Source organism: Populus alba, chromosome 17 (assembly GCF_005239225.2).
Source record: "Populus alba chromosome 17, ASM523922v2, whole genome shotgun sequence".
Taxonomy (NCBI): domain Eukaryota; kingdom Viridiplantae; phylum Streptophyta; class Magnoliopsida; order Malpighiales; family Salicaceae; genus Populus; species Populus alba.
This window is the reverse complement of record NC_133300.1, coordinates 6093550-6119038: the sequence shown is the minus strand read 5'-3', so window position 1 is coordinate 6119038 and position 25489 is coordinate 6093550. Positions and strand designations below refer to the sequence as shown.

The 25489-nt window shown below is 35.8% G+C and overlaps 2 protein-coding genes and 5 non-coding genes across 8 annotated transcripts; all 7 read left to right on the top strand.

Moving 5' to 3' along the window:
• The first annotated feature begins 13343 nt into the window (after positions 1–13343).
• On the top strand, positions 13344–18727 carry LOC118036148 (GATA transcription factor 24). Of its 2 annotated transcripts, XM_035041850.2 has the most exons (11): positions 13345–13848; positions 15360–15446; positions 15541–15674; positions 16016–16117; positions 16245–16359; positions 16763–16822; positions 17033–17098; positions 17311–17376; positions 17874–17954; positions 18213–18290; positions 18403–18727. In XM_035041850.2, exons 1-11 carry the CDS (start codon positions 13534–13536, stop codon positions 18448–18450), a joined length of 1152 nt encoding a protein of 383 aa, XP_034897741.1. In that variant the 5' UTR covers positions 13345–13533; the 3' UTR covers positions 18451–18727. The 2 variants fall into 2 exon arrangements, with proteins under 2 accessions (XP_034897742.1, XP_034897741.1); XM_035041851.2 differs by lacking the exon at positions 17033–17098 and having other exon boundaries at positions 13344–13848.
• A 747-nt stretch (positions 18728–19474) lies between these two features.
• Positions 19475–22324, top strand: LOC118036154 (pentatricopeptide repeat-containing protein At4g32430, mitochondrial). Its single transcript, XM_035041859.2, has one exon. The coding sequence runs from the start codon at positions 19667–19669 to the stop codon at positions 22040–22042; it is 2376 nt and encodes a 791-aa protein (XP_034897750.1). The 5' UTR covers positions 19475–19666; the 3' UTR covers positions 22043–22324.
• Positions 22325–22497: 173 nt separating this feature from the next.
• Positions 22498–22616, top strand: LOC118036157 (5S ribosomal RNA). Its single transcript, XR_004685316.1, has one exon. It is a non-coding gene; the product is annotated as a 5S ribosomal RNA (ribosomal RNA).
• A 499-nt stretch (positions 22617–23115) lies between these two features.
• LOC118036177 (5S ribosomal RNA) lies at positions 23116–23234 on the top strand. The gene has a single exon (XR_004685331.1). It is a non-coding gene; the product is annotated as a 5S ribosomal RNA (ribosomal RNA).
• Positions 23235–23719: 485 nt separating this feature from the next.
• Positions 23720–23838, top strand: LOC118036166 (5S ribosomal RNA). Its single transcript, XR_004685324.1, has one exon. It is a non-coding gene; the product is annotated as a 5S ribosomal RNA (ribosomal RNA).
• A 336-nt stretch (positions 23839–24174) lies between these two features.
• On the top strand, positions 24175–24293 carry LOC118036178 (5S ribosomal RNA). The gene has a single exon (XR_004685332.1). It is a non-coding gene; the product is annotated as a 5S ribosomal RNA (ribosomal RNA).
• A 333-nt stretch (positions 24294–24626) lies between these two features.
• On the top strand, positions 24627–24745 carry LOC118036168 (5S ribosomal RNA). The gene has a single exon (XR_004685326.1). It is a non-coding gene; the product is annotated as a 5S ribosomal RNA (ribosomal RNA).
• The last annotated feature ends 744 nt before the right edge of the window (positions 24746–25489 follow it).

The window sequence follows — 25489 nt, the reverse complement described above, 5'->3', positions numbered from 1 at the left end:
TCGTCTCTGTTAGGGATATCATTTCTCAGAGTTGTGGGGGCTCAGATGCGAGCATTTCATTGATGTGCCAGTGGTCCTCTATCGCTGGCCCGTTCCTTAGCCATGCATACAACTTCTTTCGGCCGGTTGGTCCAGCCGTCTCCTAGCATCAGGTGGTTTGGGAAATGTGGTCCCTTCCCAAGTACAACTTCATTCTCTGGTTGGCTATCATGGGCAAACTTCGAACACGTGACCGATTGACGTTCATCCCTCTTGACTCAGCTTGTGTTTTTTGCTGGCATGGCATGGAATCTCATAGTCATCTGTTTTTTGCTTGCGTCTAGTCGGGTAGTTTGTGGGCTAAGATCAAATCTTGGTTGTGGATTGGCAGGAGAATGTCTACTTTGAACAGTACAATTCATGGGTTGTCTGCTCAGCGATGCAACATGGAGCTAAGGATGCGAAGAGTTGCTCTGGCTATCACAATATATCTTCTCTGGGAGGAAAGAAACATGAGGATCTTTGAGGGGAAGACTAGGGAAGTTGATATTGTGTTCAGACGGTTTCAAATCTTGTTCTACACTATTTACTATTTTCATGAAACAAACCCCTTCAAATTACAGGTTGGCTGATCATCTTTACATGGGCGTCTTGGTTTTGGTTCTTCACGTGTTTGCATGGGGTTTTAGCATGCATGGTTTCCTTTACATGGTGCAGCCAGCTGGTGGGGCTGAAATTAAAAACTGGTTCCTATGATGCATCTCCAGTATTGTTCTCCTCTGTTTTGTGTTCTTCGGTGCAGCTCTCCTTCAATTGGCTGTCAGGTCCTCTTCAAGGTTGATTGGCTATGTCGTATCCAGTCACTTTCCTCCATCTTGCTCCTTGTCAGTTTGGGTGCATGGTGAAGGCTTGTCATGCATGTCTTTATAATTACTCCTAAATTAATTGTTGGGCCCGCCACTATGTATTGTTGGTGCTCTCGGCCCTCTACAAGCTCTTGCTGGTTTGTGGTTGCATGGCACATGTATATCTTCATCTTTTGGGGGCTACGTGATCCTTAGCATAGTGCTTCATTTTGTGTCTCCTTCTTTATGGCCGGTTCTGTTGGTTCCCAGTTTTTTTTTTTCCGGGTTGATTTTTTGTTGGTTTGCTTAGGCATTGGTTGTGCTGATTGTTGAGGATATAGTCAGTTAATCTGCTAAGCTGTTTTGTTATTATTTCATTTGTTCAAGGGAGTCTGTTCCCTTTTCTGGTTTTCAGCTTGTATTCTGTTGATATTCAGTTTCTGTCTCCTATGGGGAGTTTATTCCCCATTTGTTTATGTACATATTCTGAACACTGCTGGTTTCCAGCTTGTATTGCAAGCTCGCCTTACTCTTTTTGATCTAATATATTTCTTACATTTGATCAAAAAAAAAAAAAACTTGACCATGTTGAGTGTAGTTTAAAATGACTCCAATAATGCTTTTAAAGATCAGAATTATAATGTTACAATGTCTCTATAGTAATTTAAGTATAGTTCAAATCAGGGTGACCTGTCAATGAACTAGGATGTGACATCTTGAATCAGTTCATTGATAAGGGCAACCTGATTTATTCTTTGTAAAGTTGGGTAATACTAGAATTAAATTTATAGGGTGAAGCACCTAACAAATTAAGAACCATTATTTCACTAGTAGATTTTTTTTTTATCTAAGATTATTCTATTGATCTAAAAAATTAGTTATATAATATTCATGTAGGTACTTCTCCTGTAAATTGTGTTTCATCTCATTCCAATCAGTGATAAAAAATTTATCTCTTTTTTCTAAATAATCTTTAACACTTTTCCAATAAAGTCAGGCAATATCAATTGCATGTTTTTCATTTTGAGTTTAGTTTAATTTAATATTCAATCCTAAACGTAGGTTTGGAGTCATTAACTTGTCATTGTTAAGCATCATAAAATCAAGAGTACCAAGGTCATTCCATAGTGATTATCTTAAAAGAAGCATTTTTTATTTATTAAAAAGAATGTTTTACTTGGATTTTATATTAATTTTGTCTCAAATATTCAAGATGAGAGCAAGTGTTGAATTACATATGAATGAAAACATTGTTGTATTCTTAGGATTCTCCCACTACAACCAAGGATTAAGCATGACCTTTTCATTATCGCTCATCAAAAATCACATACGAATAGCATATAAAATGGTCTCAATCAGGTAATTAAAGTGAAACTTTCTCATTACCATTCATAAAAAAGCACTTACTTTATTATTATTATTATTATTATTATTAATTTCATTAACTTCTTGCACTCTTATATTATTTGATCTTTCTATTTACATAATAGTTATGTATAGCTAAATATCTTATGGGATGGGATTCAAAGGTGAATCCCCACCTATCAACTAAGACTAGTAGGGTTTTCTAAAGTCATTATGCCTCATATCTAGTTTATATAAACCCATTATTATTTTTACAAGCGTGCTTAAATACATCATTTTATCACAACTAACTAAATCAACTTCTCAATACATGTAATTCTTTATGTACATGACAACCCCACTTTGATTACTTGTTAATGAGCTTGCAAATTATCACATGTAATTTTGCTACTATACTTTGTTTAGGTGTTAACATATTAATTTGGTACATCTAATCTTTAGTGTAGTAATTTAGTAAATTGCTTTCTTATTTGAATACACGTGGTTATATAACAAATTTATTAATGGATTTATTGGGCAAATCTTATTTCGATCACTTGATTAGGATCATTTTATACGTTGTTCGTACGTGGTTTCTGATGAGTGATAATGAGGAAGTCTTGCTTAATCTTTGGTTATAATGTAAGGATCCTAAAAATACAACCTCGTTTGCATTCATATGCACTTCAAGATGTGTATTCATCTTAAATATTTGAGACATAATCAACCTAAAATCCAAGTGATACATTCTTTTTAATGAAATATTGTTTTTCTTCCAAGAAAATCCTTATGGAGTGACCTCGGTACTCTCAAATTTATTATACTTAACAATGGTAATTAATTACTCTAAACCTATACCTCGAATCAGACATTAATTTGAACTTAACTTAAAACTATAACATTGGAAAACAAACAATTGATACTACCCGACTTTACTAGGAAAGTGTTGAGGATAATTTAGAGAGGTAAACCTTATATCACTTATTTAAATGAGATGAATAAAAAAGTAAAGAAGAATTACCTACTCCAATATTATAGAACTAAACTTTTAGATAAATTTAACAATCTTAGATAAGAAAATAAGTTTGCTAATGAATATATTGTATACAAAAAAATATGTCATTAGAGATGATAAGGCCATGACGCTAAGTAGGTTTAGTAGAGGTCTTTCTACATGGATTTAAGAGTGCAAGACATCAATGAAATTAAAAAGAAATGCTTATAGATTAATACCACAATGAAGCTTAGACTAATATAAAGTCTTTAGTTGAATCTTTATTGAAAATGGTTCAAAGAAAAAGATTTTTGAGGATTTATATAACAAAATTGTTCTTCTTATATTGTGCTAAAGAAGCAACTCTCCTTTATGAACCTTAAAAGAGATGTATATATAAGCCTTAACTAAAGTTAAAATATGCTTAGAGGAAACCCTCGAAGTACCTTTGCAAGTTATAGTGTATAAAAATAAAATATGGTGGCCTTCTAGAGAGGCCATCGATTATCTCTTATTATTTTGATCATATCTTCCTCTCTATTATGATTTTTTTTTTCATTGATTACAATCCAATGTTAAAGTAGACTTCACTTTAGATATAATTTCATCGTGTTTGGAATTAAATGACTAAATTATGCTATTTCAAAGTTGGGGTAAAATTATGTCTTGGACAAATTATAAGTTCCTTTTATTTTTTTCAATTTGGCAAAGAAAATGACTAAATATAAATTTGAGTTAGCTTTTTTATGTTGTAAAGCAAACTTCAATCAGAAACTGGTGGAAAAAAGATATGATTGAAATTCTAAAACTAGTTTAGCTAGATCTTCAAACTTCACGTATGTATTTTTCTTTTGTATCATTTATTACCTTAAGCTTTAATGTTTAGCTTGATTTACTTGAAATATAATAAAATATAAAAATAATATATTGAGATAAACCTAGAAAAGATAATTAAGGGGTTAAATAGGTTATTATAGGCTCAAATTGCCAATAAACTTCATCTTAACAAATTTCACTCTTATATTTTTGAACAAGTTTGATCAATCAAAGAAGTGATCCATGTAATAAACCTATCTATTAGAAATTCAAGGTTTATGATGATCATCAATAGTGGGGGCCTCAATTTTGTTAGATCTCATAACTTTCTCATTAAAGTTATCATAGTTAGAGTAACCTAATTGGTAGTTATATTGGTGGTGTACATGGTGAACTTGTCTATAATGGTTATTGTTATGATTTTTATCAATTTTAAGGTGCCCTAGTTGGAAAACCTTTAAGGATTCAACTCTTTCAGACAAGTTGGCCACCTGGTCTCTAAGGGTATCACTAAGAGTTAGATTCATGTTAATTGTAGACTTAGGATTGGATATTATACAATCACCATGCAAATGCATGCAACACCAACTTAAATATGTTATTAAGATCATAATAGTTTTTGCAAGTAAAAACATAATAAAAAATTAAAGCTAATTTTTTTTTTTTTAATATGGAGATTAATCAAGACCAAAATACATTAGAAAAATTGTAAGCATTCATCAAAAGACCTGTAAATGTAAATGATTAATCAAACAAAAAGTCACAACTTTCCACTAGTTTCTGACAAAGATCGATAAATAATAAAGAGGACTAGATGCTAAATATAAATGAAAAGGTTGGTCGATAAGAAAAAATATAATAGATAAAATTGCAAGATGGTTTTATTTTTATTTTATAGGCATAAAAGTACTATTAATGACAACTTTGAATAACAAGTGCAAAACTAGAGAAGTAAAATTCAATAAATTGAAAGATTGAGTGATATACTAATCAAAAAGTATAATGATGATGTAAACCACTTGGATTATTAGAATTTTTATTGATGCAACAGTGCTGTCGTGGTGTTACACCCATTAACTTGTTTACTATTGTCACTTTTTTTTTAATTAAGATAAAAGAAAAAAAATTACAAATAAAAAAATAATTGTTGATTTAGGTAGAAAAGTCATGGTGGAATTTGACAATCGATCCTTTTTCTCATCTTTCTCAAAACTTGGTTTCTAAAACAACAATGAAGGTGGACAATCAGAATATTTATAAAAGAGAAAAACACGTTATAGTTGTTGTAGTGAAGTTGCCGTGATTGATGTGACTAGTGTTGTGGTTAGGATATATTTTTGTAGTGTCGTTGCCATAATTGTTAGCTAGTGATGAATTGTAGACCTCGTGTTTTCGTGATGATGTGATGTGTTGGTAAAAAATGATAAATAGTAATTAGGGTTTTTTAGGTCACACCACTATTGAATTTGTTTTTGGTGATGTACTTCTATTTATTTATTTTTTTATGTAGATCATGTTTATAAGAATTTCAATAACCTTTTTTATATGGGTTGTTTAGTTGCAGGAACAACTAAAATTCAAGCTCGGATACTAAACTTAATGCAAGACGGATATTTGATGAAGAGAAGAGAAAAGGAAAAAACTAAAAAGAAAAGGAAAAGGAGCCCAAGAAGAGGAGGAAATTAGGGGAAGAAGACCTTTTCTCAATTCATCAAAATTGTTTGTAATATAAAAAAACATAAATAATAAAATCCTAAGCAAAACCAACAATTAAGCTCATAATCCATTAAATAAAATTATCAAACAAAACAATATAAATTAAGTCTTATTAATAAACTCAAATAAAAACGTAATAACATGGGCTGAGAAATGCTCAATCCTTCAATCCGGGTTGTATTATCCTCCATCATTTCCATCCATACAATACGTGTAATCTATGGCAGGGGTACGAAGTCGTCAAAAAACCACTCATCGCTTTCTCTAATTTTATCTTCTTGCTTCATGAGCTTTCCCAAGTGTTTTCCGTTGCATCTTTGGCCACTGTCAAGATGCAGCGTAAGAAGGGTCAGTAGCTTACTTCATCCAAGGCTGATTCTTCTGAAGCGGCTCAGCCGCTTCTGGCTGCAGTGCAACGCAGGGTTCTGGACAAGATGATAGCATGCTGGAAACTTCTCGAGTGTTGATTCATTTTTTTAATCTAAAAGCATCCTTTTTTTAACAGTGTCATTTCCAAAAAAAAAGGGTGAGAATCCTGTATAAGAAAAACCTTTTTCCTGATGCTTTATACCGATGTACTCATTGCAGAATCGGTTCAAACTTCAAAGTCCACTCCGATGATGCATCGTGCGGGCCAGCTGGTTCAAGAACTCTCTGTAATGCATGTGGACTCAAGTGGGCCAGCAAGACGTGGAAATTTCTCGGTGTCCCTTTAATTTAACTTGTGAACTTACTGCAGGTAGAGGCATGATGATTGCAGTTGCTGCATCTTGATTAATTAAACTGACATTTTTGGCTTAGATTGTATCAGAACACTACTTAAAATGAGTTCATTGGCATTTATGCCAGGTTACTGTCATTTGTCTCAAGTGCTTGACCTGCCTTAATCTTCCTGGACGTTTCTTTTGGGCCAAGTTACAATGAATACTGATCCTGGGTATCATGTCTTTTCCGGTGCTGTTTTCAGCTTACCATGATGCCAAGTTTTGTCTACAGTAGTAGATTTAGCTCTCTGATTGATCAGGTTTCACACTGATGATCTGGTCGAATTGATGCTTAACATCTAATTATTTGTTCTTGATGGACTCCGTGCAATTAAATTCATAATTATACGTGCATGGTAACTCGCTTAGTAAAAATATTCGAGAATCTCAAAAATAATAGGCAGTACTTCATGTTGTCATCTCTCCGGGGAAGTGTGGGGTTTCCAGGGTGTCTTAAGAGACCTTTCAAGGTTTCTGAGCTTGAGCATTCAGGTATCTTCCTCGTGAAATATGCACTTTCTTAATTATTCGTTGAAATCCTTCTCTGTTATTGTTTCTTTTATTTCTTTACTATACTCTTCGAATTCAAATCTTGTGTTTTTCTTTTCAATTCTTTATTTATTCCATGTCACCCATGCTGGATGTTAGCTTTCCTTTACAGGGTACGTAGTGGCCACAGACATAGTCTCTCCTTCAAATGGAGATAACTATGCTGAAATGGGAGATGATAGCTGTGGTAGAAAATAATATAAATTATAGTTTAGGGTCTTATTTAATAGTTTAAGTTATTGGATTGAGGTAGTTCTTTGACATGGTATCAGAGCTTTAATAACCAAGTGGACACGAGTTCAAATCTCACTATTTTTATTTATTTGATAAAAAAAATTAAGCATAAAATAATGTGGACCTGTGCAAGTTTTAAGGCTAAAGAGCTTTCACTTGAGGAGGTGTGTTAGAGAATAATAAAATCATATCTTGAGATCTCATCTAATGGTTTAAGCTATTGGATTGAGATAGTTCTTTGACAAGTTGTTTCCTTAAAGCGATTTCCATTTTCTATTAGAAAGAAGATGCCAAACAGTCCATCAACTTCTTGTGAAATAACACCCAGCTTCTCTCTGACCAAATTCTACATACATATGAATCAGCACCTTCGATCGTACACACACACTGTTTCTTAATACTTGCTATAGTTGTAACCTGCAAGTCTGTAAGTTGGAATGAAGGGTTATTTGAGTTGAGCGCTCGGAAGTTCTAACATGAAGTTTGGTGATCGGTTCTGTTCAAACTATGAGCACTGTAAACAGGCAGGCAGTGTTCATTGTATTTGTCTTCCAACAGGGATGGTTATAGCTTGTAGAGATGCAGTCAACCTGTAAAAGGAAATCAGAAATGGAGAATTCAAATCTGATTTTGTTGCTGGAGGCTGATTCAGATCAGGACAGGTGCAGTATCTGCGTTCCTAGCGACTCGACTTTTCAGCTCTTTGTTACTGGGTCGACCAGTGCTTCACCAGCAATTTTTCTTTCAATTTTGGCTGAACATAATCTAGGCATTTAGCTGCCATCAGGGGACACACTGATTGATAGAATCCGGACTTTAAGGAGCATGTTTTTCGTTCAACTAGCCGGACTTTAAGGAGCTTTGGATGCTTAATGGTGCAAATTGCATGCCTGTCTCTATACACAGAAGTTTATGTTTTATGTTCCTCTTCCCTTTCTTCTTCTCCGAGGGCCTGGCGTGACTAAGTTAATCATGTTTTGTTTATATATATATATATATATTTATTTATTTATTTATTTTTGGATTCGAGAAAACCTTACCTTCTAGAAAGCGCACTTTGTGGGTTCAGGTGAGTGAGTAAAACCTCAGTTATCTCAGACTCTTACAAAAGATGTACACCCTAACTTGAATTCGAGATCTACTATACAAATTTCAAGTTTTTTTACCACCATGTTATGCCCCTTAAAGACATATTTTGTTTATTCGCTAACAAGAGATATCCTTCCCAGCCTGGCATGTGAGTTAACAGAGATTAAATCTTTTGAGATTATTTTAATTATTAAGAACATAACTTTTACACCCATCTACTGTATTTAAATAAATAAAATTTTTAATACCTTTATTTTGAATTTTGTTTCAAGTCAAAAAATAACATGTCTAGCAAACTATTATAAAATCAGGTCAGCCTCACCAATCAATTTAGTAATCTGCTCACTTAAAATACGTATTACATTCACATATCAAAATCAATAAAAAATATATTAATTTAATGTTTTTTTAATAAAAATAATTTTAAAATTACTTTAACAAGAAGAGCTATTGTAGTGTGAAACGGCCACTTAGTCCATTTAAAAAAAAAATCTAAAATATAGTGTCTCAAGCTTTGGGCTGAGGGTCATTTTAAAAATGTTGTAAAAATTATATTTTAAAATATTTTTTTATTTAAAAATGTATTAAAATAATATATATTTTTTAGTTTTTAAATTTATTTTTAATATTAACATATCAAAATAATCTAATAACACCGATAAATAATTCAAAATTAAAATATATATATATATATATATATATATTTTTAAATATAATTGGATAACCACCTCCAAATTAAGTTTTGTAACCATGGTTCAGTAAAGGGTGTTCAATTGAATAGAAGGTAGTGGAGATGATATTCGGTCACACCTATCTAAATGTTGGAGAACCATAGGTCAAGTGTGACGGACAGAATGCTTTGACTGACGACAGGATTTGGAATTCAGATTCAATTTGGTGTCTGCCCACAAAAGAAAAAAAATGGTTGAAATCGAATGCTAGTTGCGTAAAACGTTTTGCAAATGCAAGAAACTTCTAGACTAGTTTTTCCTTCTTTTAAAATATTCGTACACTATTTCAACTCATCCTTTACTCTCTTGTTATTATTATTATTATTCAAGTCATCAATGTCTAATCAGTTTAAATATATTTTAACTAATTTTATGAGCCAATTCATTCTTTACTTGCTCTCACTAGATGCAGGCATTCATATGATTCAAGTAATGATTTTGTCAAACTCATTAATTATTTATATCGTGTTTGAGATTATGAGGTAAGATTTTTGAAAATATTTTTTAATTAAAAATATATTAAATTAATATATTTTATATATATATTTTTTTTAATTTTTGATCACTAAAAAATCATTAACAAAATTTAATTTAAAAGTAAAAAATAATTATCTAAAATTTTAGAAATACATGATCCAACCATACTTTTAAACTGTATTTGTGGTCATATTAAATGTATAACATAGTAATCTGTATTATCAATATGTTGAGCTTTGAGATCAATATCTAAAATATTGAAGTTGTGTCCTTAAAGTCGGGTCAATTGATACATTAACTGGCTAAAAAAATGTTATACAATTATCCTGAGTCATCTTATATACATTTTTTTTAATCATGGTTTATGTATTATTATGGATATTAAGTCAACGTGTACTCTGATATATTATATATATATATATATATATATATATATATATATTTATTATTATTATTATTATTATTATTATTATTATATCATTGTTTTGACTTTTGAGTATCATCGTCATGTATTGTTATTTTATTAGCAAGGCTATTAGAAAATGAAAAAAAAAAAAAAAAACTTTAGCTCCACTGTAAACAATTTATATTATTGATTGGAAGTGGGGTTACTCGTATTATATATTATCTCTGAATCCACATATAATGTCACTAGAGAAATCATGTTTCATCAATAATGTAAATTTTTTTATTAGATCATATTCTTGTAATAAATTTTAATTTTCACATGATTTTTTTAATTTAAATGGTATTAATAAAATAATTATTTTTTCTAAAAAGATATTTACACGAACAACAACATAAACAAAAAAACAACAAGTTAAACAAACAGAATTGAAGCCGAATTAGGTTGTCATATAAAATCTAATTCATAATTTTATTACTGAATATTTTTTTTCAAGTAATTTATCTTTTAAAAAGATTTACAACTCTTTAAATTAAAAAAAAAAAAAACTAACCTACACAAATTTGAAAACCTGAAAAAAAATAAAAAAACAACAAGCATCCTTAAGAACACTAGGAAAAGTAAAATGATTAAGCATAATATTTAATTTCTAAAACTAAGTAGGAAAAAATATAAAGAAAAATATTTATTTAAGTTAAATAGAAAATAATAATAACAACTAATAAACATAATTTTCCTTGAAAGTCATCTTGCATTAGTCCTTTCATGTTAAAAAGAAGTCGTTTTCAATTTAAATTTCTCTCTTTTTGATTTTGTGAATTTCTAATAAAAAAATTCTAACTCTTTATATGATCAACCTTTCCATTAGAAACATTATATATGTTAATAAGATGCTCAACCTTCTTAACAATAAACCAATCTTAGAGCTATGAGAAGATTCAAAAATCTATTTCATAACTTTTATATAAAATACATAAACATCAATCTTGATCCTATTAATTTCAAAATACTCTTCAATCTTACGTGACGCATATTCATTACATGTGTTTCATAAAAAAATATTTTTAGAATCACATCTATTTCAATTTTCTTCTTAAATGCATCATAATAAATCAAGAAATTTGCATTTAAGTTTTCTCATTCAGCATAGTTTTTATCAATTTTGTGTGGTTTATTTTAATCCATAAAGAAATTAGAACTATCAAAACTATCAGTTTTAATATTATATTAATCATGATTAAGAAATTCTTTTCTTTACTCATGCCTTATAAACGGGTCTATAAAATTAGTCATGGATTTATGATCACTCTTTTCTAGGATACTTGGCTCTTTATCTCTGTCAATTGACAAATTAATTTTGCAATTTATTTCTTCATATCTCTTATCACTAGTTTTTTTAATAACTCTTTTCAATTTTGTATTATATCTATATATGTTTTATATCATTAGATCTTGGATGTTTCTTTCTCAAGGGAAACCTTTTCATTCTTTTTTACATGAATATGTTTTTGCTCTATTATATCTTCCATTCATAATTATTCTCGCACATAACAAGCCAATGAACATTGAAATTATTAAGCTTTGATATCAAGTGAAGTAAACAGAAACACAAGTAAAAAGATAACAAGTTGAAAAAATAAAATTGAATCTGAATGGAGTTGTGTCACATTACCCTCTTAACTAAACTATTGATTTTTTTTCCAAGTGGTGCATCTATTTAAAAGATTTATAATTTTTTGAATAAGCAAAAAAAAACTAACATAAACAAATTAGAAAACCTTAAAAATAAAGGAAAAGAAATAAAAATCTTCAAGTAGGAAAAATAAAATTATAAAGCATAATATTTAATGTCTTAAATTAAATAGAAAAATGATAATATTGGGAATACGAATTCATGTAATGCATGCATGTCCAAATATCTGGGTTATTCTTGCAAATGCATTGACCATCAAATCAAATATGAAAAATGATAATATTGGGAATAAGAATTTGATTTTCTGTAATTTTAAATTTGAGTTTTATATAATTATAATTAGATATTTTATATAATTGTTAATTTTAAAATTCATAAAATTAATTAAAATGTATTTTCTATGTTAATTAAAAAAAAATATATGAAAAATGATGCAACGTGGTGAATGCTCTTGAATATAACGTTACACATGTCCTCTTTCTTACCAGATTCTTTTATCACCTGGCCCCTACGATTTGACGGTCATGATCTTAACTCTATGCCTTTTTTTTTTTTACTAAGAATTCGACTGTGGTTATAAAATATTTTTGAAAAATTAGAAAAAAAAATTATTTTTATTTTTATTTTAAATTAATATATTTTTAAAATTTTTAATATTAAAAATAATTTTTAAAACATAAAAAAATTATTTTAATATATTTTAAAATAAAAAACATTTAAAAAAACAATAGTTACTATACTTTTCACTCTTTAAATAAATAAAGAAAAAGAAAACAAACAGAATAATTACAAATCAGTCTCCATATAATGTTATGGATCTCAAATCGGTTCCCAAAATAAAACTTTTATCAGTTTTCTTACCAAACTATCGCTATCTAGCAGCCAAGTCCCCTGGTAATCCTATCTAAGATTAGAATATTCAATTAATGAACCAATTCCTCCTTGGAACTATACCTCATTCGAAGAAAATAAAAATTGATTTATGGACATGACAAAAATGTTGAATTATAAGCGGCACACCTATAAATGCCATGATTTTCTACGAATAAACTACTTTGTAGCATAATATTGGTTTATTTATTTATTTATTTTTACATAATTTTTTTTTATACGCGCAAACTGGTCCGAACATTCACGTTAATTAAAAAACAATTAATGCATGACAACTATATTTATAAAAATAATTTTATTATCAAATATTTATATAAAAAAAAAACAAGCATGTCAAAATTATCATCATTAAACATTTTTTTTATATAACATTATTGCGCTATATAACTATATTTTAAAATATAAAATCTCATAAACATAACATATAAAAATAAAAATAGAATGAAGAAATATCTAACTTTTTACTTCATCCTAAGCTTTAAATGTTTTTTTTTTCTAAAATACAAAAAAAAAAAGATTGTGTAAAAATAAATTAAACTAAACAAAATTAAACTCGAGAGATTACTAAAAAAAAAAAAAACAAAATTAAACTAAACAATCACAAACTAGAGAAAAACATCTTTCACCACGTTATAAAACGATGCCTCAATAGAATCATTTTTAAGGACTTTATTGTAAAATTCAATATATGAAGGTAAGATCTCAATATTTGGTAATCTGAAAACTGATTTGTATAGTTGAAGGACTGATTTGTATCACCCAAAAAACCCAAGGAAACAAAAAGAAAAAAGAAAAAAAATAAAAAAAAGAAAACAAAACCCTCTAAGTTCTCTTCCTTCCGAGTAGTGGGTACTAGCTAGCTCAATTTTCCAGTCATTTCTTGGAAAAAACAACAGCACAGAAAAAATAATAAAAATAAAAGTTTACTCCTTTATAGCCAGAAATTTCACATACAGAGAGAGGGAAGGAGGGTGGGAGGGAGGAGGAGCTTTATTTTTAGGGGGCATGATAAAAAAAATGGAGTTGGTGAATCATCAGAGGCAAAAGAAAGGAAGGAAGGGTAGGGATCATCATAACAGAGGAGTGATGCAGATCGAGGGTGTTGATTATGATTATGGATATGGGTTTGATGATGGGATGATGGAGATGATTAATGGAGGAGTAGTGGAAGAAGTGAGACAAATTAATACTAACAGCAATTATAGTGGTGCTGTTATTGGTAATAGGAATGATAGAGTGGTTGAAACAACAAGAACAAGTGAGCTTACCATTGCTTTTGAAGGAGAAGTCTATGTTTTCCCAGCTGTTACTCCTTCTAAAGTAAGTCATGCCACGCTTAACTCTCCTTCTGTCTCCCTCTATTTGGGGTTGTTTTTGTTTTTGTTTTCTTATTGCATTTTGGCGGATGGATGCGTTGATTGATTGATTCAAGATGAAATGATTGATTGTTTGATTGTTTTTTCTATGTGGGTTTTTTATATTTTGAAATGGGTTTTGGGTTTTTTGTATAATAGTTGTTGTTTTGATTTGTTTGGTGGAGGAAATGAGGAGAATGGGGGAAGGGGGTGTTGAGTTTTTGGGATTTAATTTGGGATTTTTCTGGGTAGGTTTGTTTGTCTGTTTGCTGAGAAAATGGAATTTTTTTTTTTTTGAGAAAACTGAAGAATAGTTTCACCTAGTAGTGGTGGTTTTTGTCCTGAAAAATTTGTTTATGGAATGGTTGGAAGTTCCGTGATGTTTGTATTTAGCTTACTCCTCCGTATTGCTTGAATTCTTTAGAAAAAAATAGAACTCTCTACAGGAAAAAGGGAAATGCAGCTGTTGAATTTTAATTCGGTGGACCTGTTTATTTGCCGAGAAACTGGAATTGAGGGAATAAAAAAGTTGAATTTCTGGTGTTTGCTGCTAGATATTTTGTTCTGGTTTATGGAACAGTGGGGATTTTAGTTTTAAGCAGCTATGTGAAGCTTACCAAAAAGGTATAATGTAGCTGTGGAATTTGAAGGTATATTTCAAACGTTCAACGGTATGGAGCATGTTCCATGGAGATATTGGATTCATAATATTCTTTTTACCATTGGTTGACTGGGTGTTTATGGGGTTTTACATACATTGATAAGGGATGTCAGCTTTGTGTGTTGTGATTACCCTTTTGAGTTGGTGCTGTAGGAAATGTTTTGAAGTTTGGTGATTTTTTTTTTCACCTGTTGGAATGAATATGTGCTTTGAAACGATGTGTAATGATGATAGTTGGTTATATGAGCATGAATGCTATATCACAAATTATTTGCTTCTGTTGGTATCCTGTTTCTGTTATACTACTTTGCATTCATTTCATTTTTATTTTTAAGATTTTCGTATTCATTTCTTTTTAATTTGTGTTTATCATAAAAATCATATGATGGTGCTAAACACTACACTCATTGTTGAGGCTTGGAAATTCAGAAATGTCTTTTGTGCCTTTTTTTTTTTTTTTAATTCATTATATGCCTTTGAAGTAATACTTTGATTTTATTTTCTCCTTTTGTATATGTTCCATCTGGTAGAGTTTTAAATGTTGTTGCCATCAAAACAAACAATGTCAGTGTCTGGTGGACAGACTTCTATGACATGCACTTAATTGTTGACATTGAGTCTGTTTTCAAGGTTCTGGGGTATAAGTTACGTATTGTTATTGCCCACCATATGAATTTGTTTTCATGGTGTTTTTTTTTTTTTAAAAAAAAAACTTGGTGCATGTTGTGCTCTTCCATACAGAAATGTTTCAAGTTGTATTTATTTTTCCTTTGGGCATCTTATCTTGCCTTGATTTGCTGGAATGCTTGTAACAGGTGCAAGCTGTGTTGTTTCTTTTGGGAGAGCCTGAGACATCCACAATTGCGCCAAACTCTGAATTTTTTCTCCAACAGAATGCCAGGGTATTTCCTGTGCCACCTGCATGCTGATTCGTTTGAACAGATTGTTTGTTGGTTTTTTCTGTATATTTTAATGTTTTCTAACTACTTGTCCCAGAGTGCAGGTGATGCCTCACAGGGCTTGAAATTTTCACGAAGAATTGCCTCCCTGGAAAGGTTTCGTGAAAAGCGGAAGGAGAGATGTTTTGAAAAGAAAGTTAGGTATACATGCCGAAAAGAGGTTGCTCTGAGGTAGGTGCAAAATTCCATGTGTTCTGTCATGATAAAGGTGGTGACTTTTCCGCGTGAATGCAATTTCATTAAATGCATACACTTGCTGAAAGTAAATTGAATAAATAACAAGATCCCTGTTTTTGGGGCCATATTATAATGATCTTTCAAGGACTAGAAAAGGGTTCCAAGGGACAAAAATATGCATCCATGCATATAAGGTGAACTGAACTTTGTTATTTTATTTCTTTTTCTCCTTTTGTCGTCATGTTTGTGAGGGTGTGTGTTGAGTTCCAGATCTCTTATTTTCTTCTATCCGCATCTGAAATGACTATTAATTGTAGAAGCTGATTTTCTGCCAGGATGCATCGTAAGAAAGGACAATTTGCATCGTCGAATGATTGTTACAGCACAGATACTGGCAACTGGGAACCTAGCAACGGCATGCCTAATCCTGAATTTGTGTGAGTCAAAGCTTATCATTCACTTGTATCATTTCCTAAAACATGCTTTGAAATATGTGTTTTGCTTTCATAAGGATTATGTAGTGCATGGTTTATTGTGGTTACAAGTTTCTGCATTTTACTTTAGCTTGCTTAGATGTCAACACTGTGGCATTAGTGCGAAGGATACCCCAGCAATGCGACGGGGACCAGCTGGTCCAAGAACTCTTTGCAATGCTTGTGGCCTTATGTGGGCAAATAAGGTAGGCATCAAAGTGTTGGTAAATCTGCTGATTTGGCTATACAGTTAACAGTGCTGATACAGCATTTTTACTTGTTTTTGATTGTCATTGGTCAAGTTTATGAGCCACCTTTTCTTGTAAAAACATAATTGTTCTATATGATATATAATTTGCAAATCGAATTTCCCTCCTATTTTTGGTAGACTATAAATTTGATCTTTTATTTATACAGGTGTTCACTTACTTCATAATTCTGAAATTTTAAGCTTGTATCTGACATGATAATGTCATTATCAATATTTATATTCACAGCATGTCCTCTTCTAGGTATTTATGTTTGTTTAGTATTAACTAGGTCATGGGTTAGAATTTACCATTTCTACTTTTCGTCCAATTTCATTTTTCCATGCCTTTTGTCTTGAAGGGAACTTTGAGGGATCTTAACAAAGGGGGACGGCATATTTCCTTCAATCAAAATGAACCGGTGTGTACCTTTACCTACTGAGTTTGCTTTCAAGTCAGACAGCATTCATTACCAGTATCGAGTCATTGCTGTTTTTGTTCTTGATTTCTTTCCAAGCAGATTGTTGATGAAGTAATATGATTATTCTTATTGGTTGTTTCATGGAGTCATAAGTATTTCTTTTCCAAGTAGAAATTCCTGTTTGGAGTGATAAATCTGCTGTTATTGCAGGTAACTCCTGATTTTAAACCTTTAAACATGGAACTTGAAAACCCTTTCGCTAATCCAGAAGAAGAGGTATGATTGCTATATTTGTGAGACAGATGTCTGAAGCAACATAATCTGAAATGCAAATACATCATTAGATTGCTAAGATTGCCCCTTTTTTTATGTTGTCATAATCTATTGGAATAGCTCCATAATCAGAAGATATTGATTGATCCTTGAATACTTGACAAATTTTATCTTTTGTACTTGATTCTGATGGACTTTGTTTTTTCAATGAGCAGGAGAGCCAAGAAGAAAGTAAACCTGTGCCATTAGAGTCTGAAAACTCTATTAGGCCAAATGAGCAGGTGTGCCATTTTTCCAGACTCATGAAAATGATTTATCAACTATCAGATGGCATGATATTTAAGTAGAGGGCATGTTGATACTGGATTCTACATCCTATTTTAGATATTTCAAAATCATTGTTTCCATCACACAACTCCACCTGTTAACTGGCAAATAACTCATCTCTCCTTTGGGTTTAGAAGTTGCGATGTCCTTTTCTTTTTCCTTCATTCCAAAAGACCCAGTCCTAGGAAGCTGTAATACTTGGCTAATCATTTTATTTGAATCAGACAATTGGACTCGGGAGGCCACATACTTGAAATGGGGAATGAGCTGGTTACTTTTTGCTGGAAGCATCATGTTCCTGCTTTTTAGTATTGCTTACATAGTGTGTTCCAGTAAAGTCACCAATTTGAGAGCTGTGGTCATAGTTTTGTCATTGGTTCTGATTATCAAAGTAATTGCATGAAGATTTACCTTTTGTTTCAATTATCATATTCACAGTTCTTAAGTGCAGGATATGCTAGAAACTGATAAAAATGTTCCTGATCCTTTGCCCATGCATGTGGAGAATGCATCAGTCAACCTTGATGATGAGGTAATAAGATTGCTGAAACATACATCTCAAAATTTCAATATGACTACTACCCATGTCCAAAAAATCAGTGCACTTCTGTCTAACGAGTTTTCCCAAAATGTTCGTCTTCTATTAAAACATCAAAAGTTTCCATTGATTTCCCTTCATGGTCCTGCTCATGACTAATGCTACATAAAAAAAACCCACATCTTTGAAGGGTAAGGGTAGAGTTGGTGGAATAACATATTTTATTGTTGCAATGTGTCTGACCTGTACCAGGACTTTGAGAACACTTTGGATGAGCTTGGTGATGTTTCAGGTTCAGAATTTGAAATCCCCGAGCATTTTGATGATCAGGTAGTGGTTTTTTAGTGACTTGGCATCAAACATATTGCAGACTAATTCTGTACTTCAGCTGGGTTAAAAGCTGTAAACTTCAGTTCTCCAAGTTCACAGCAACAACTTACAGGTCCACATCGAGGATTCCAGTACAGGGACTGAGTGGCATGGGACTTGAGATCATGCTATCTGCCTGTGATGTTAACCCCCTTTAAGAGCATCCGGTTTCTTTCCAGGGATGAAGATGCAATTCTGATTTATACTAACATCTGATATCCAGAAATGGTTTTTGTTTATAGACAAAGTTTACTTGTATTAGCAAGTTGCTTGGCTTTCTCTTGATACTTTTATGCATTGCAGAATGTGAATACTGCTCTCCTCCTCCGTGCCTATTCCCCCTCATTTAGTTCTACCCCAAGAAACAGCTAATTGAATGCAAATGTTTTGTGGTGTAAGGTCTGCATGTCCTGGTGAATCCAGTAGCCGTTTTGGCTCTAAAGTTTAAGTAAAATAGGTAATGTCGCTTGTGCACGTTGTTTGGGTGCTGTTTTCCAGTTGGCATGGGGGTTCCTTTGCTTTCTCGGATTCTGAAAAAACTGAGGTATCTGTCCCAAAATATCCAAATAGAAAGGCAGAAATTGAAGGGAGAAATGAGGAGGGAAACATTAAACTGAAGGCATAAAAAAGCATCCATCAATTTCTCGCATAGCAAAATCATTAGTGTCCAAAGAGAGAGTGGTTGAATCAGCTTCTCGTGGAGGATGGATAGAAGATAGGATGCAAGGGATAGTGACGAGAGAAGGGATGTTGTTATTAATGAATATTTAAGAAGCAGGAGTCATGTATGAAGGGATCACACCTGACTACAAATTGAAAGAGCGATGGATATTGTCTAGTATGAAAGTACAGGGGTTGAGAATCTTTGAAAGGTTGTAATTTTTGTTTGAAGTGTTTTTTTATTAAAAAATATATTAAAATAATTTTTAACATCAGTATATAATCTGAAAACACTAAAAATTATTAATTTAAAATAAAATAAAATATTTAAATTTTTTTAAAAACATTTTTAAAATGTAAAAATAAAAAGAAAATTTAGAGTGTGTTTAGTATTATGTTAGGGGTTGTTTTTTAAAGTTTTTTTTTTTTTTGAAAATATATCGAAATAATATTTTTTTTATTTTTTAAAATTTATTTTTAATATTAAGCATATTAAAACAATCTAAAAACATCAAAAAATAACTAATTTGAAGTAAAAAAAAAAAATTTGTTTTAAAAAATCAGTTCTAAAACACAAAAATAAAGAGGTTGTTAATCAAATTTTCAAACTTGAGAGAGCACACAGTAAATTTACCACAATGAAATACAAGTAGTGAAATTGCAGGGCTATTTAATCCATGTCAATGTCTAAAGTCAGTGAAGCGGCTCTGTTTGTAATGATTTTTCGCCAACAATTTTCCAAAACCCTCCTTGGAATAAGAGCGAAACCTTGCATAAAACGAAGTTTTAGCACAAACAAAACTGGCGAAAGCAGCACAAACAAAACTGGCGAAAGCAGCCATGCACACAACTTGCTTGACAAAACTCCTCACCGAAATCTCTCATTTCAAATTATCAAGGAGCACCTTCTGTCGGGTTTTATCGACAATATCGATGAATTTACTGTCGCTAACGCCCTCAAAGCTTGCCGTGGATACCCACTGCTCGGACCCCAAATCCACGGGTTTTCCATTATACATCAGTTCGTTAACGTCACTATAGTCTCTAATTCGCTAATGAATATGTACTGCAAATCTGGACAGTTTTGCAAAGCTTTATGTATCTTTGAGGATTTGACTCATCCTGACATTGTTTCTTGGAACACGGTGCTTTCGGGCTGCCAAACAAGTGAAGATGCGTTTAGTTTTGCTTGTAAGATGAATTCAAGTGGGGTTGTTTTCGATGCTGTTACTTATACTACAGTCCTTTCTTTTTGTTGGAGGCATGTGGAAGCCTACTTTCTCATTGGGCTGCAGTTGCATTCTTGTATTGTAAAGTTTGGGTTTGATTGTGAAGTTTTCGTTGGGAATGCGCTCATAAGTATGTATTCGAGATGGGGACATTTAGTGGAGGCTAGAAGAGTGTTCGAGGAAATGAAAACTAGGGATCTGGTTTCTTGGAATGCAATGATTTCAGGGTATAGCCAGGAAGGTATTTATGGCCTTGAAGCGATTTCAATGTTCCTTCAAATGTTCCGGGGAGGAATGGAGCTTGATCGAATCTCATTTACTAGTGCAGTTTCAGCTTGTGGATATGAAAGGAACTTGGAGCTTGCCAGACAGATACATGGTTTGAGTATAAAAACAAGACATGAGAAGCATGTTGCCGTGTCTAATGTTCTGATCTCAACATATTTTAAATGCCAAGTTATTGAAGATGCTAGATCAGTCTTCCAAAATATGAACGAACGCAATGTAGTTTCATGGACTACGATGATATCTATTGATGAAGCAGAAGCTGTGTCGTTCTTTAATGAGATGAGATTAGATGGGGTTTATCCCAATGATGTTACATTTGTTGGCTTAATCCATGCTATAACAATTGGGGAGCTTGTCGTGCAAGGAAAGATGGTTCATGGGTTTTGTACAAAGACCGGTTTCTCATCAAAATCAAATGTTTGTAATAGCATCATCACCATGTATGCTAAGTTCAAGTCCATGCAAGACTCAGTTAAGATGTTTCAAGAGCTTAAGTACCAGGATATCATAGCATGGAATGCTTTAATTTCTGGGTTTGTACACAATGGGTTGTGTCAAGAAGCTATCCGGGCATTCTTCTCAGGACTCATAGAATCCAAGCCAAACCAATACTCATTTGGTAGCATCTTGAATGCAATTGGTGCTGCCGAGGATGTATCTCTAAAATACGGTCAAAGGTGCCACTCTCAGATAATAAAACTTGGACTCAACACTGACCCAATTGTTTCTAGTGCTCTTCTCGATATGTATGCAAAGCGTGGGAGCATTTGTGAGTCTCAAAAAGTTTTTGTGGAGACGCCTCAGCAAAGTCAATTTGCCTGGACAACAATCATCTCTGCCTATGCAAGGCACGGGGACTATGAATCAGTCATGAATTGGTTTGAGGAGATGAGGAGGCTTGAGGTGAGACCTGACTCGATCACCTTTCTTTCTATATTAACTGCCTGTGGAAGAAGGGGAATGGTTGATATGGGCTGTCACCTCTTCGGCTCAATGGTTAAAGACTATCAGATAGAACCATCAGCGGAGCATTATTCTTGTTTGGTGGATATGCTGGGTCGTGCAGGGCGACTAGAGGAGGCAGAGAGATTGATGAGTCATATTCCAGGGGGTCCCGGATTGTCTGTGTTGCAAAGCTTGCTAGGAGCATGTAGGGTACACGGGAATGTGGACATGGGAGAGAGGGTAGCTGATGCTTTGATGGAGATGGAGCCAACAGAGTCAGGCTCCTATGTGTTGATGTCCAACTTGTATGCTGAGATTGGAAAATGGGAAATGGTGGCAAAAGTAAGAAAAAGGATGAGAGTGAATGGAGTGAAGAAGGAAGTAGGATTTAGCTGGGTAGATGTTGGTGGCATTGACAGTTCCTTGTCTTTACATGGGTTTTCATCAGGGGACAAGTCCCATCCACAATCTGAGGCAATATGCAGGATGGCAGAATGCCTGGGATTTGAAACGAAATTTTTGAGAGAGGAAGAGAGAGAGTGTCAGAAACACAGTCTCATGTGCGATGGAGATCTTGTAACCCCTCAATAAGGGAGGATAATTTTTAGACAGAGAGAGAGCAACAGATCATTGGCGGCATAGTTTATTGTTTTAAAGGTGGTAATATTGTAACCCTCAGTATGGGGGGGCGGCCATGCTTTCCAATGGAATCATACATTCCTTTCACAGCGTCAATATGCAAAATGCATGTAACCTTGATTAAAAACGTCACTGCACCTCAAAACAATTCACTGTACCAGCAATGAACCTTCAAATTGTCATTTGGGATGGTGCTTGTAGCCATAACGCAAATGGAGGTAGTTATGTTTCTAACTTTCTACCCCCTGCTGTGTGAATATAGCAAGTTTTTGTTTGAATTAGAAACATGTTAGTTATAGGTTCAAACCCTTTTTTGGGCTAAGGATGGGAAAATTACGAGTATCTCTTATCCAAATCTCAACATATTCAAATTAAAATTAAAAATTAAAAAAAAAACTTCGACTCACGGGTGCGATCATACCAGCACTAATGCACCGGATCCCGTCAGAACTCCGCAGTTAAACGTGCTTGGGCGAGAGTAGTACTAGGATGGGTGACCTCCTGGGAAGTCCTCGTGTTGCACCCCTCCTTTTTTGCCCGTTTCCCGAGCGGCCCCTGCTTCCCCGCGCCGCACGCCTCCTGCTTGCCGCATCCTCTTCTTTCATCCTTCTCCCGCCCCCTTTTCCTTTCCCGGGAGGCTTCCCCGCCTGCCGAGGATCCTCGGGGAACGCGGTTTCCCGCGGGAGGAGCGAGGGAAGGCGCAGCAGGCTCAGGGCCCCGGGGCGAGGACCGCACGATCTAAAGATCCGGCGGTCGGCGTAGCGATTCCATGCTACTATAAGGAAAACGGCCTCCGGAAGCTGCTGTAAAAATCTGGGCGCGATCCGACGGCCGGATCGCAGCTTATGGCACTTTTGGGCCGCCGTTCTGGCCCGGCACGAACCGGAACGCTGCGGGGCCCGGTCGCGCTTCCCCGCGCCGCCTCCCCTCGTGCGGCGGAGCTTGAGCAGCGTGGCAGGCTCCCGTGGCTCTCCCCGCGGGCGCCCTCGAAGCGCTTTATAGCAATTGCGCGTGCATCGACTCACGGGTGCGATCATAGCAGCACTAATGCACCGGATCCCATCAGAACTCCGCAGTTAAACGTGCTTGGGCGAGAGTAGTACTAGGATGGGTGACCTCCTGGGAAGTCCTCGTGTTGCACCCCTCCTTTTTGCCCGTTTCCCGAGCGGCCCCCTTCTTCCCCGCGCCGCACGCCTCCTGCTTGCCGCATCCTCTTCTTTCATCCTTCTCCCGCCCCCTTTTCCTTTCCCGGGAGGCTTCCCCGCCTGCCGAGGATCCTCGGGGAACGCGGTTTCCCGCGGGAGGAGCGAGGGAAGGCGCAGCAGGCTCAGGGCCCCGGGGCGAGGACCGCACGATCTAAAGATCCGGCGGTCGGCGTAGCGATTCCATGGCTACTATAAGGAAAACGGCCTCCGGAAGCTGCTGTAAAAATCTGGGCGCGATCCGACGGCCGGATCGCAGCTTATGGCACTTTGGGCCGCCGTTCTGGCCCGGCACGAACCGGAACGCTGCGGGGCCCGGTCGCGCTTCCCCGCGCCGCCTCCCCTCGTGCGGCGGAGCTTGAGCAGCGTGGCTCTCCCCGCGGGCGCCCTCGAAGCGCTTATAGCAATTGCGCGTGCATCGACTCACGGGTGCGATCATACCAGCACTAATGCACCGGATCCTATCAGAACTCAGCAGTTAAACGTGGTTGGGTGAGAGTAGTACTAGGATGGGTGACCTCCTGGGAAGTTCTCGTGTTGCACCCCTCCTTTTTTGCCCGTTTCCCGAGCGGCCCCGGGGCGAGCACCGCACGATCTAAAGATCCGGCGGTCGGCGTAGCGATTCCATGGCTACTATAAGGAAAACGGCGTCCGGAAGCTGCTGTAAAAATCTGGGCGCGATCCGACGGCCGGATCGCAGCTTATGGCACTTTTGGGCCGCCGTTCTGGCCCGGCACGAACCGGAACGCTGCGGGGCCCGGTCGCGCTTCCCCGCGCCGCCTCCCCTCGTGCGGCGGAGCTTGAGCAGCGTGGCAGGCTCCCGTGGCTCTCCCCGCGGGCGCCTTCGAAGCGCTTATAGCAATTGCGCGTGCATCGACTCACGGGTGCGATCATACCAGCACTAATGCACCAGATCCTATCAGAACTCCGTAGTTAAACGTGCTTGGGCGAGAGTAGTACTAGGATGGGTGACCTCCTGGGAAGTCCTCGTGTTGCACCCTCCTTTTTGCCCGTTTCCCGAGCGGCCCCGGGGCGAGGACCGCACGATCTAAAGATCCGGCGGTCGGCGTAGCTATTCCATGGCTACTATAAGGAAAACGGCCTCCGGAAGCTGCTGTAAAAATCTGGGCGCGATCCGACGGCCGGATCGCAGCTTATGGAACTTTTGGGCCGCCGTGCTGGCCTGGCACGAACCGGAACGCTGCGGGGCCCGGTCGCGCTTCCCCGCGCCGTCTCCCTCGTGCGGCGGAGCTTGAGCAGCGTGGCAGGCTCCCGTGGCTCTCCCCGCGGGCGCCCTCGAAGCGCTTATAGCAATTGCGCGTGCATTGACTCACGGGTGCGATCATACCAGCACTAATGCACCGGATCCCATCAGAACTCCGCAGTTAAACGTGCTTGGGCGAGAGTTGCACGAGGATGGATGACCTCCTGGGAAGTCCTCGTGTTGCACCAATCCTTTTTGCCCGTTTTCCCGAGCGGCCCCCTGCTTCCCCGCGCCGCACGGCTCCTGCTTGCCGCATCCTCTTCTTTCATCCTTCTCCCGCCCCCTTTTCCTTTCCCGGGAGGCTTCCCCGCCTGCCGAGGATCCTCGGGGAACGCGGTTTCCCGCGGGAGGAGCGAGGGAAGGCTCACGGCCCCGGGGCGAGGACCGCACGATCTAAAGATCCGGCGGTCGGCGTAGCGATTCCATGGCTACTATAAGGAAAACGGCCTCCGGAAGCTGCTGTAAAAATCTGGGCGCGATCCGACGGCCGGATCGCAGCTTATGGCACTTTGGGGCCGCCGTTCTGGCCCGGCACGAACCAGAACGCTGCGGGGTGACACGACCAAAAGCTTGATGTCTCTTCCCAAGTGCAGGAGTGTCGAAGTAATAAATAACCCGGCAAGACCGGGGTCGAACCACAGAGAGGTTAATTGTATAAATTATAAATAACAAGACAACAACAATAATAATACTCAGTACGTGGCGTTGTTATACCTGAGAATGATCTAAAGATCGGGTCACAGGTTTCCAGCCTATATACTGACTTTATGAAAAGATCAAAGATATATATTATATAATATAAACAGAATGTAAATAATAATAATAATAACAGAAGATGAAGAAATTAATGAGAACTTTGAGATAAAAGATTAACGTAAGGATTAAACAATGATAAAAACAAATGTCAAGGTTAGAGGATCCACTAATGGTACT

Excerpts from the sequence above, each read along its gene's own strand:
- LOC118036148 (XM_035041850.2), top strand. The coding sequence starts at position 13,534 with ATGATAAAAAAAATGGAGTTGGTGAATCATCAGAGGCAAAAGAAAGGA. Across the intron at positions 16,360-16,762 it reads GCCTTATGTGGGCAAATAAG|GGAACTTTGAGGGATCTTAA; the intron begins GTAGGCATCAAA and ends TTTGTCTTGAAG. Across the intron at positions 17,099-17,310 it reads TCGCTAATCCAGAAGAAGAG|GAGAGCCAAGAAGAAAGTAA; the intron begins GTATGATTGCTA and ends TTCAATGAGCAG.
- LOC118036154 (XM_035041859.2), top strand. The coding sequence starts at position 19,667 with ATGTCAATGTCTAAAGTCAGTGAAGCGGCTCTGTTTGTAATGATTTTT.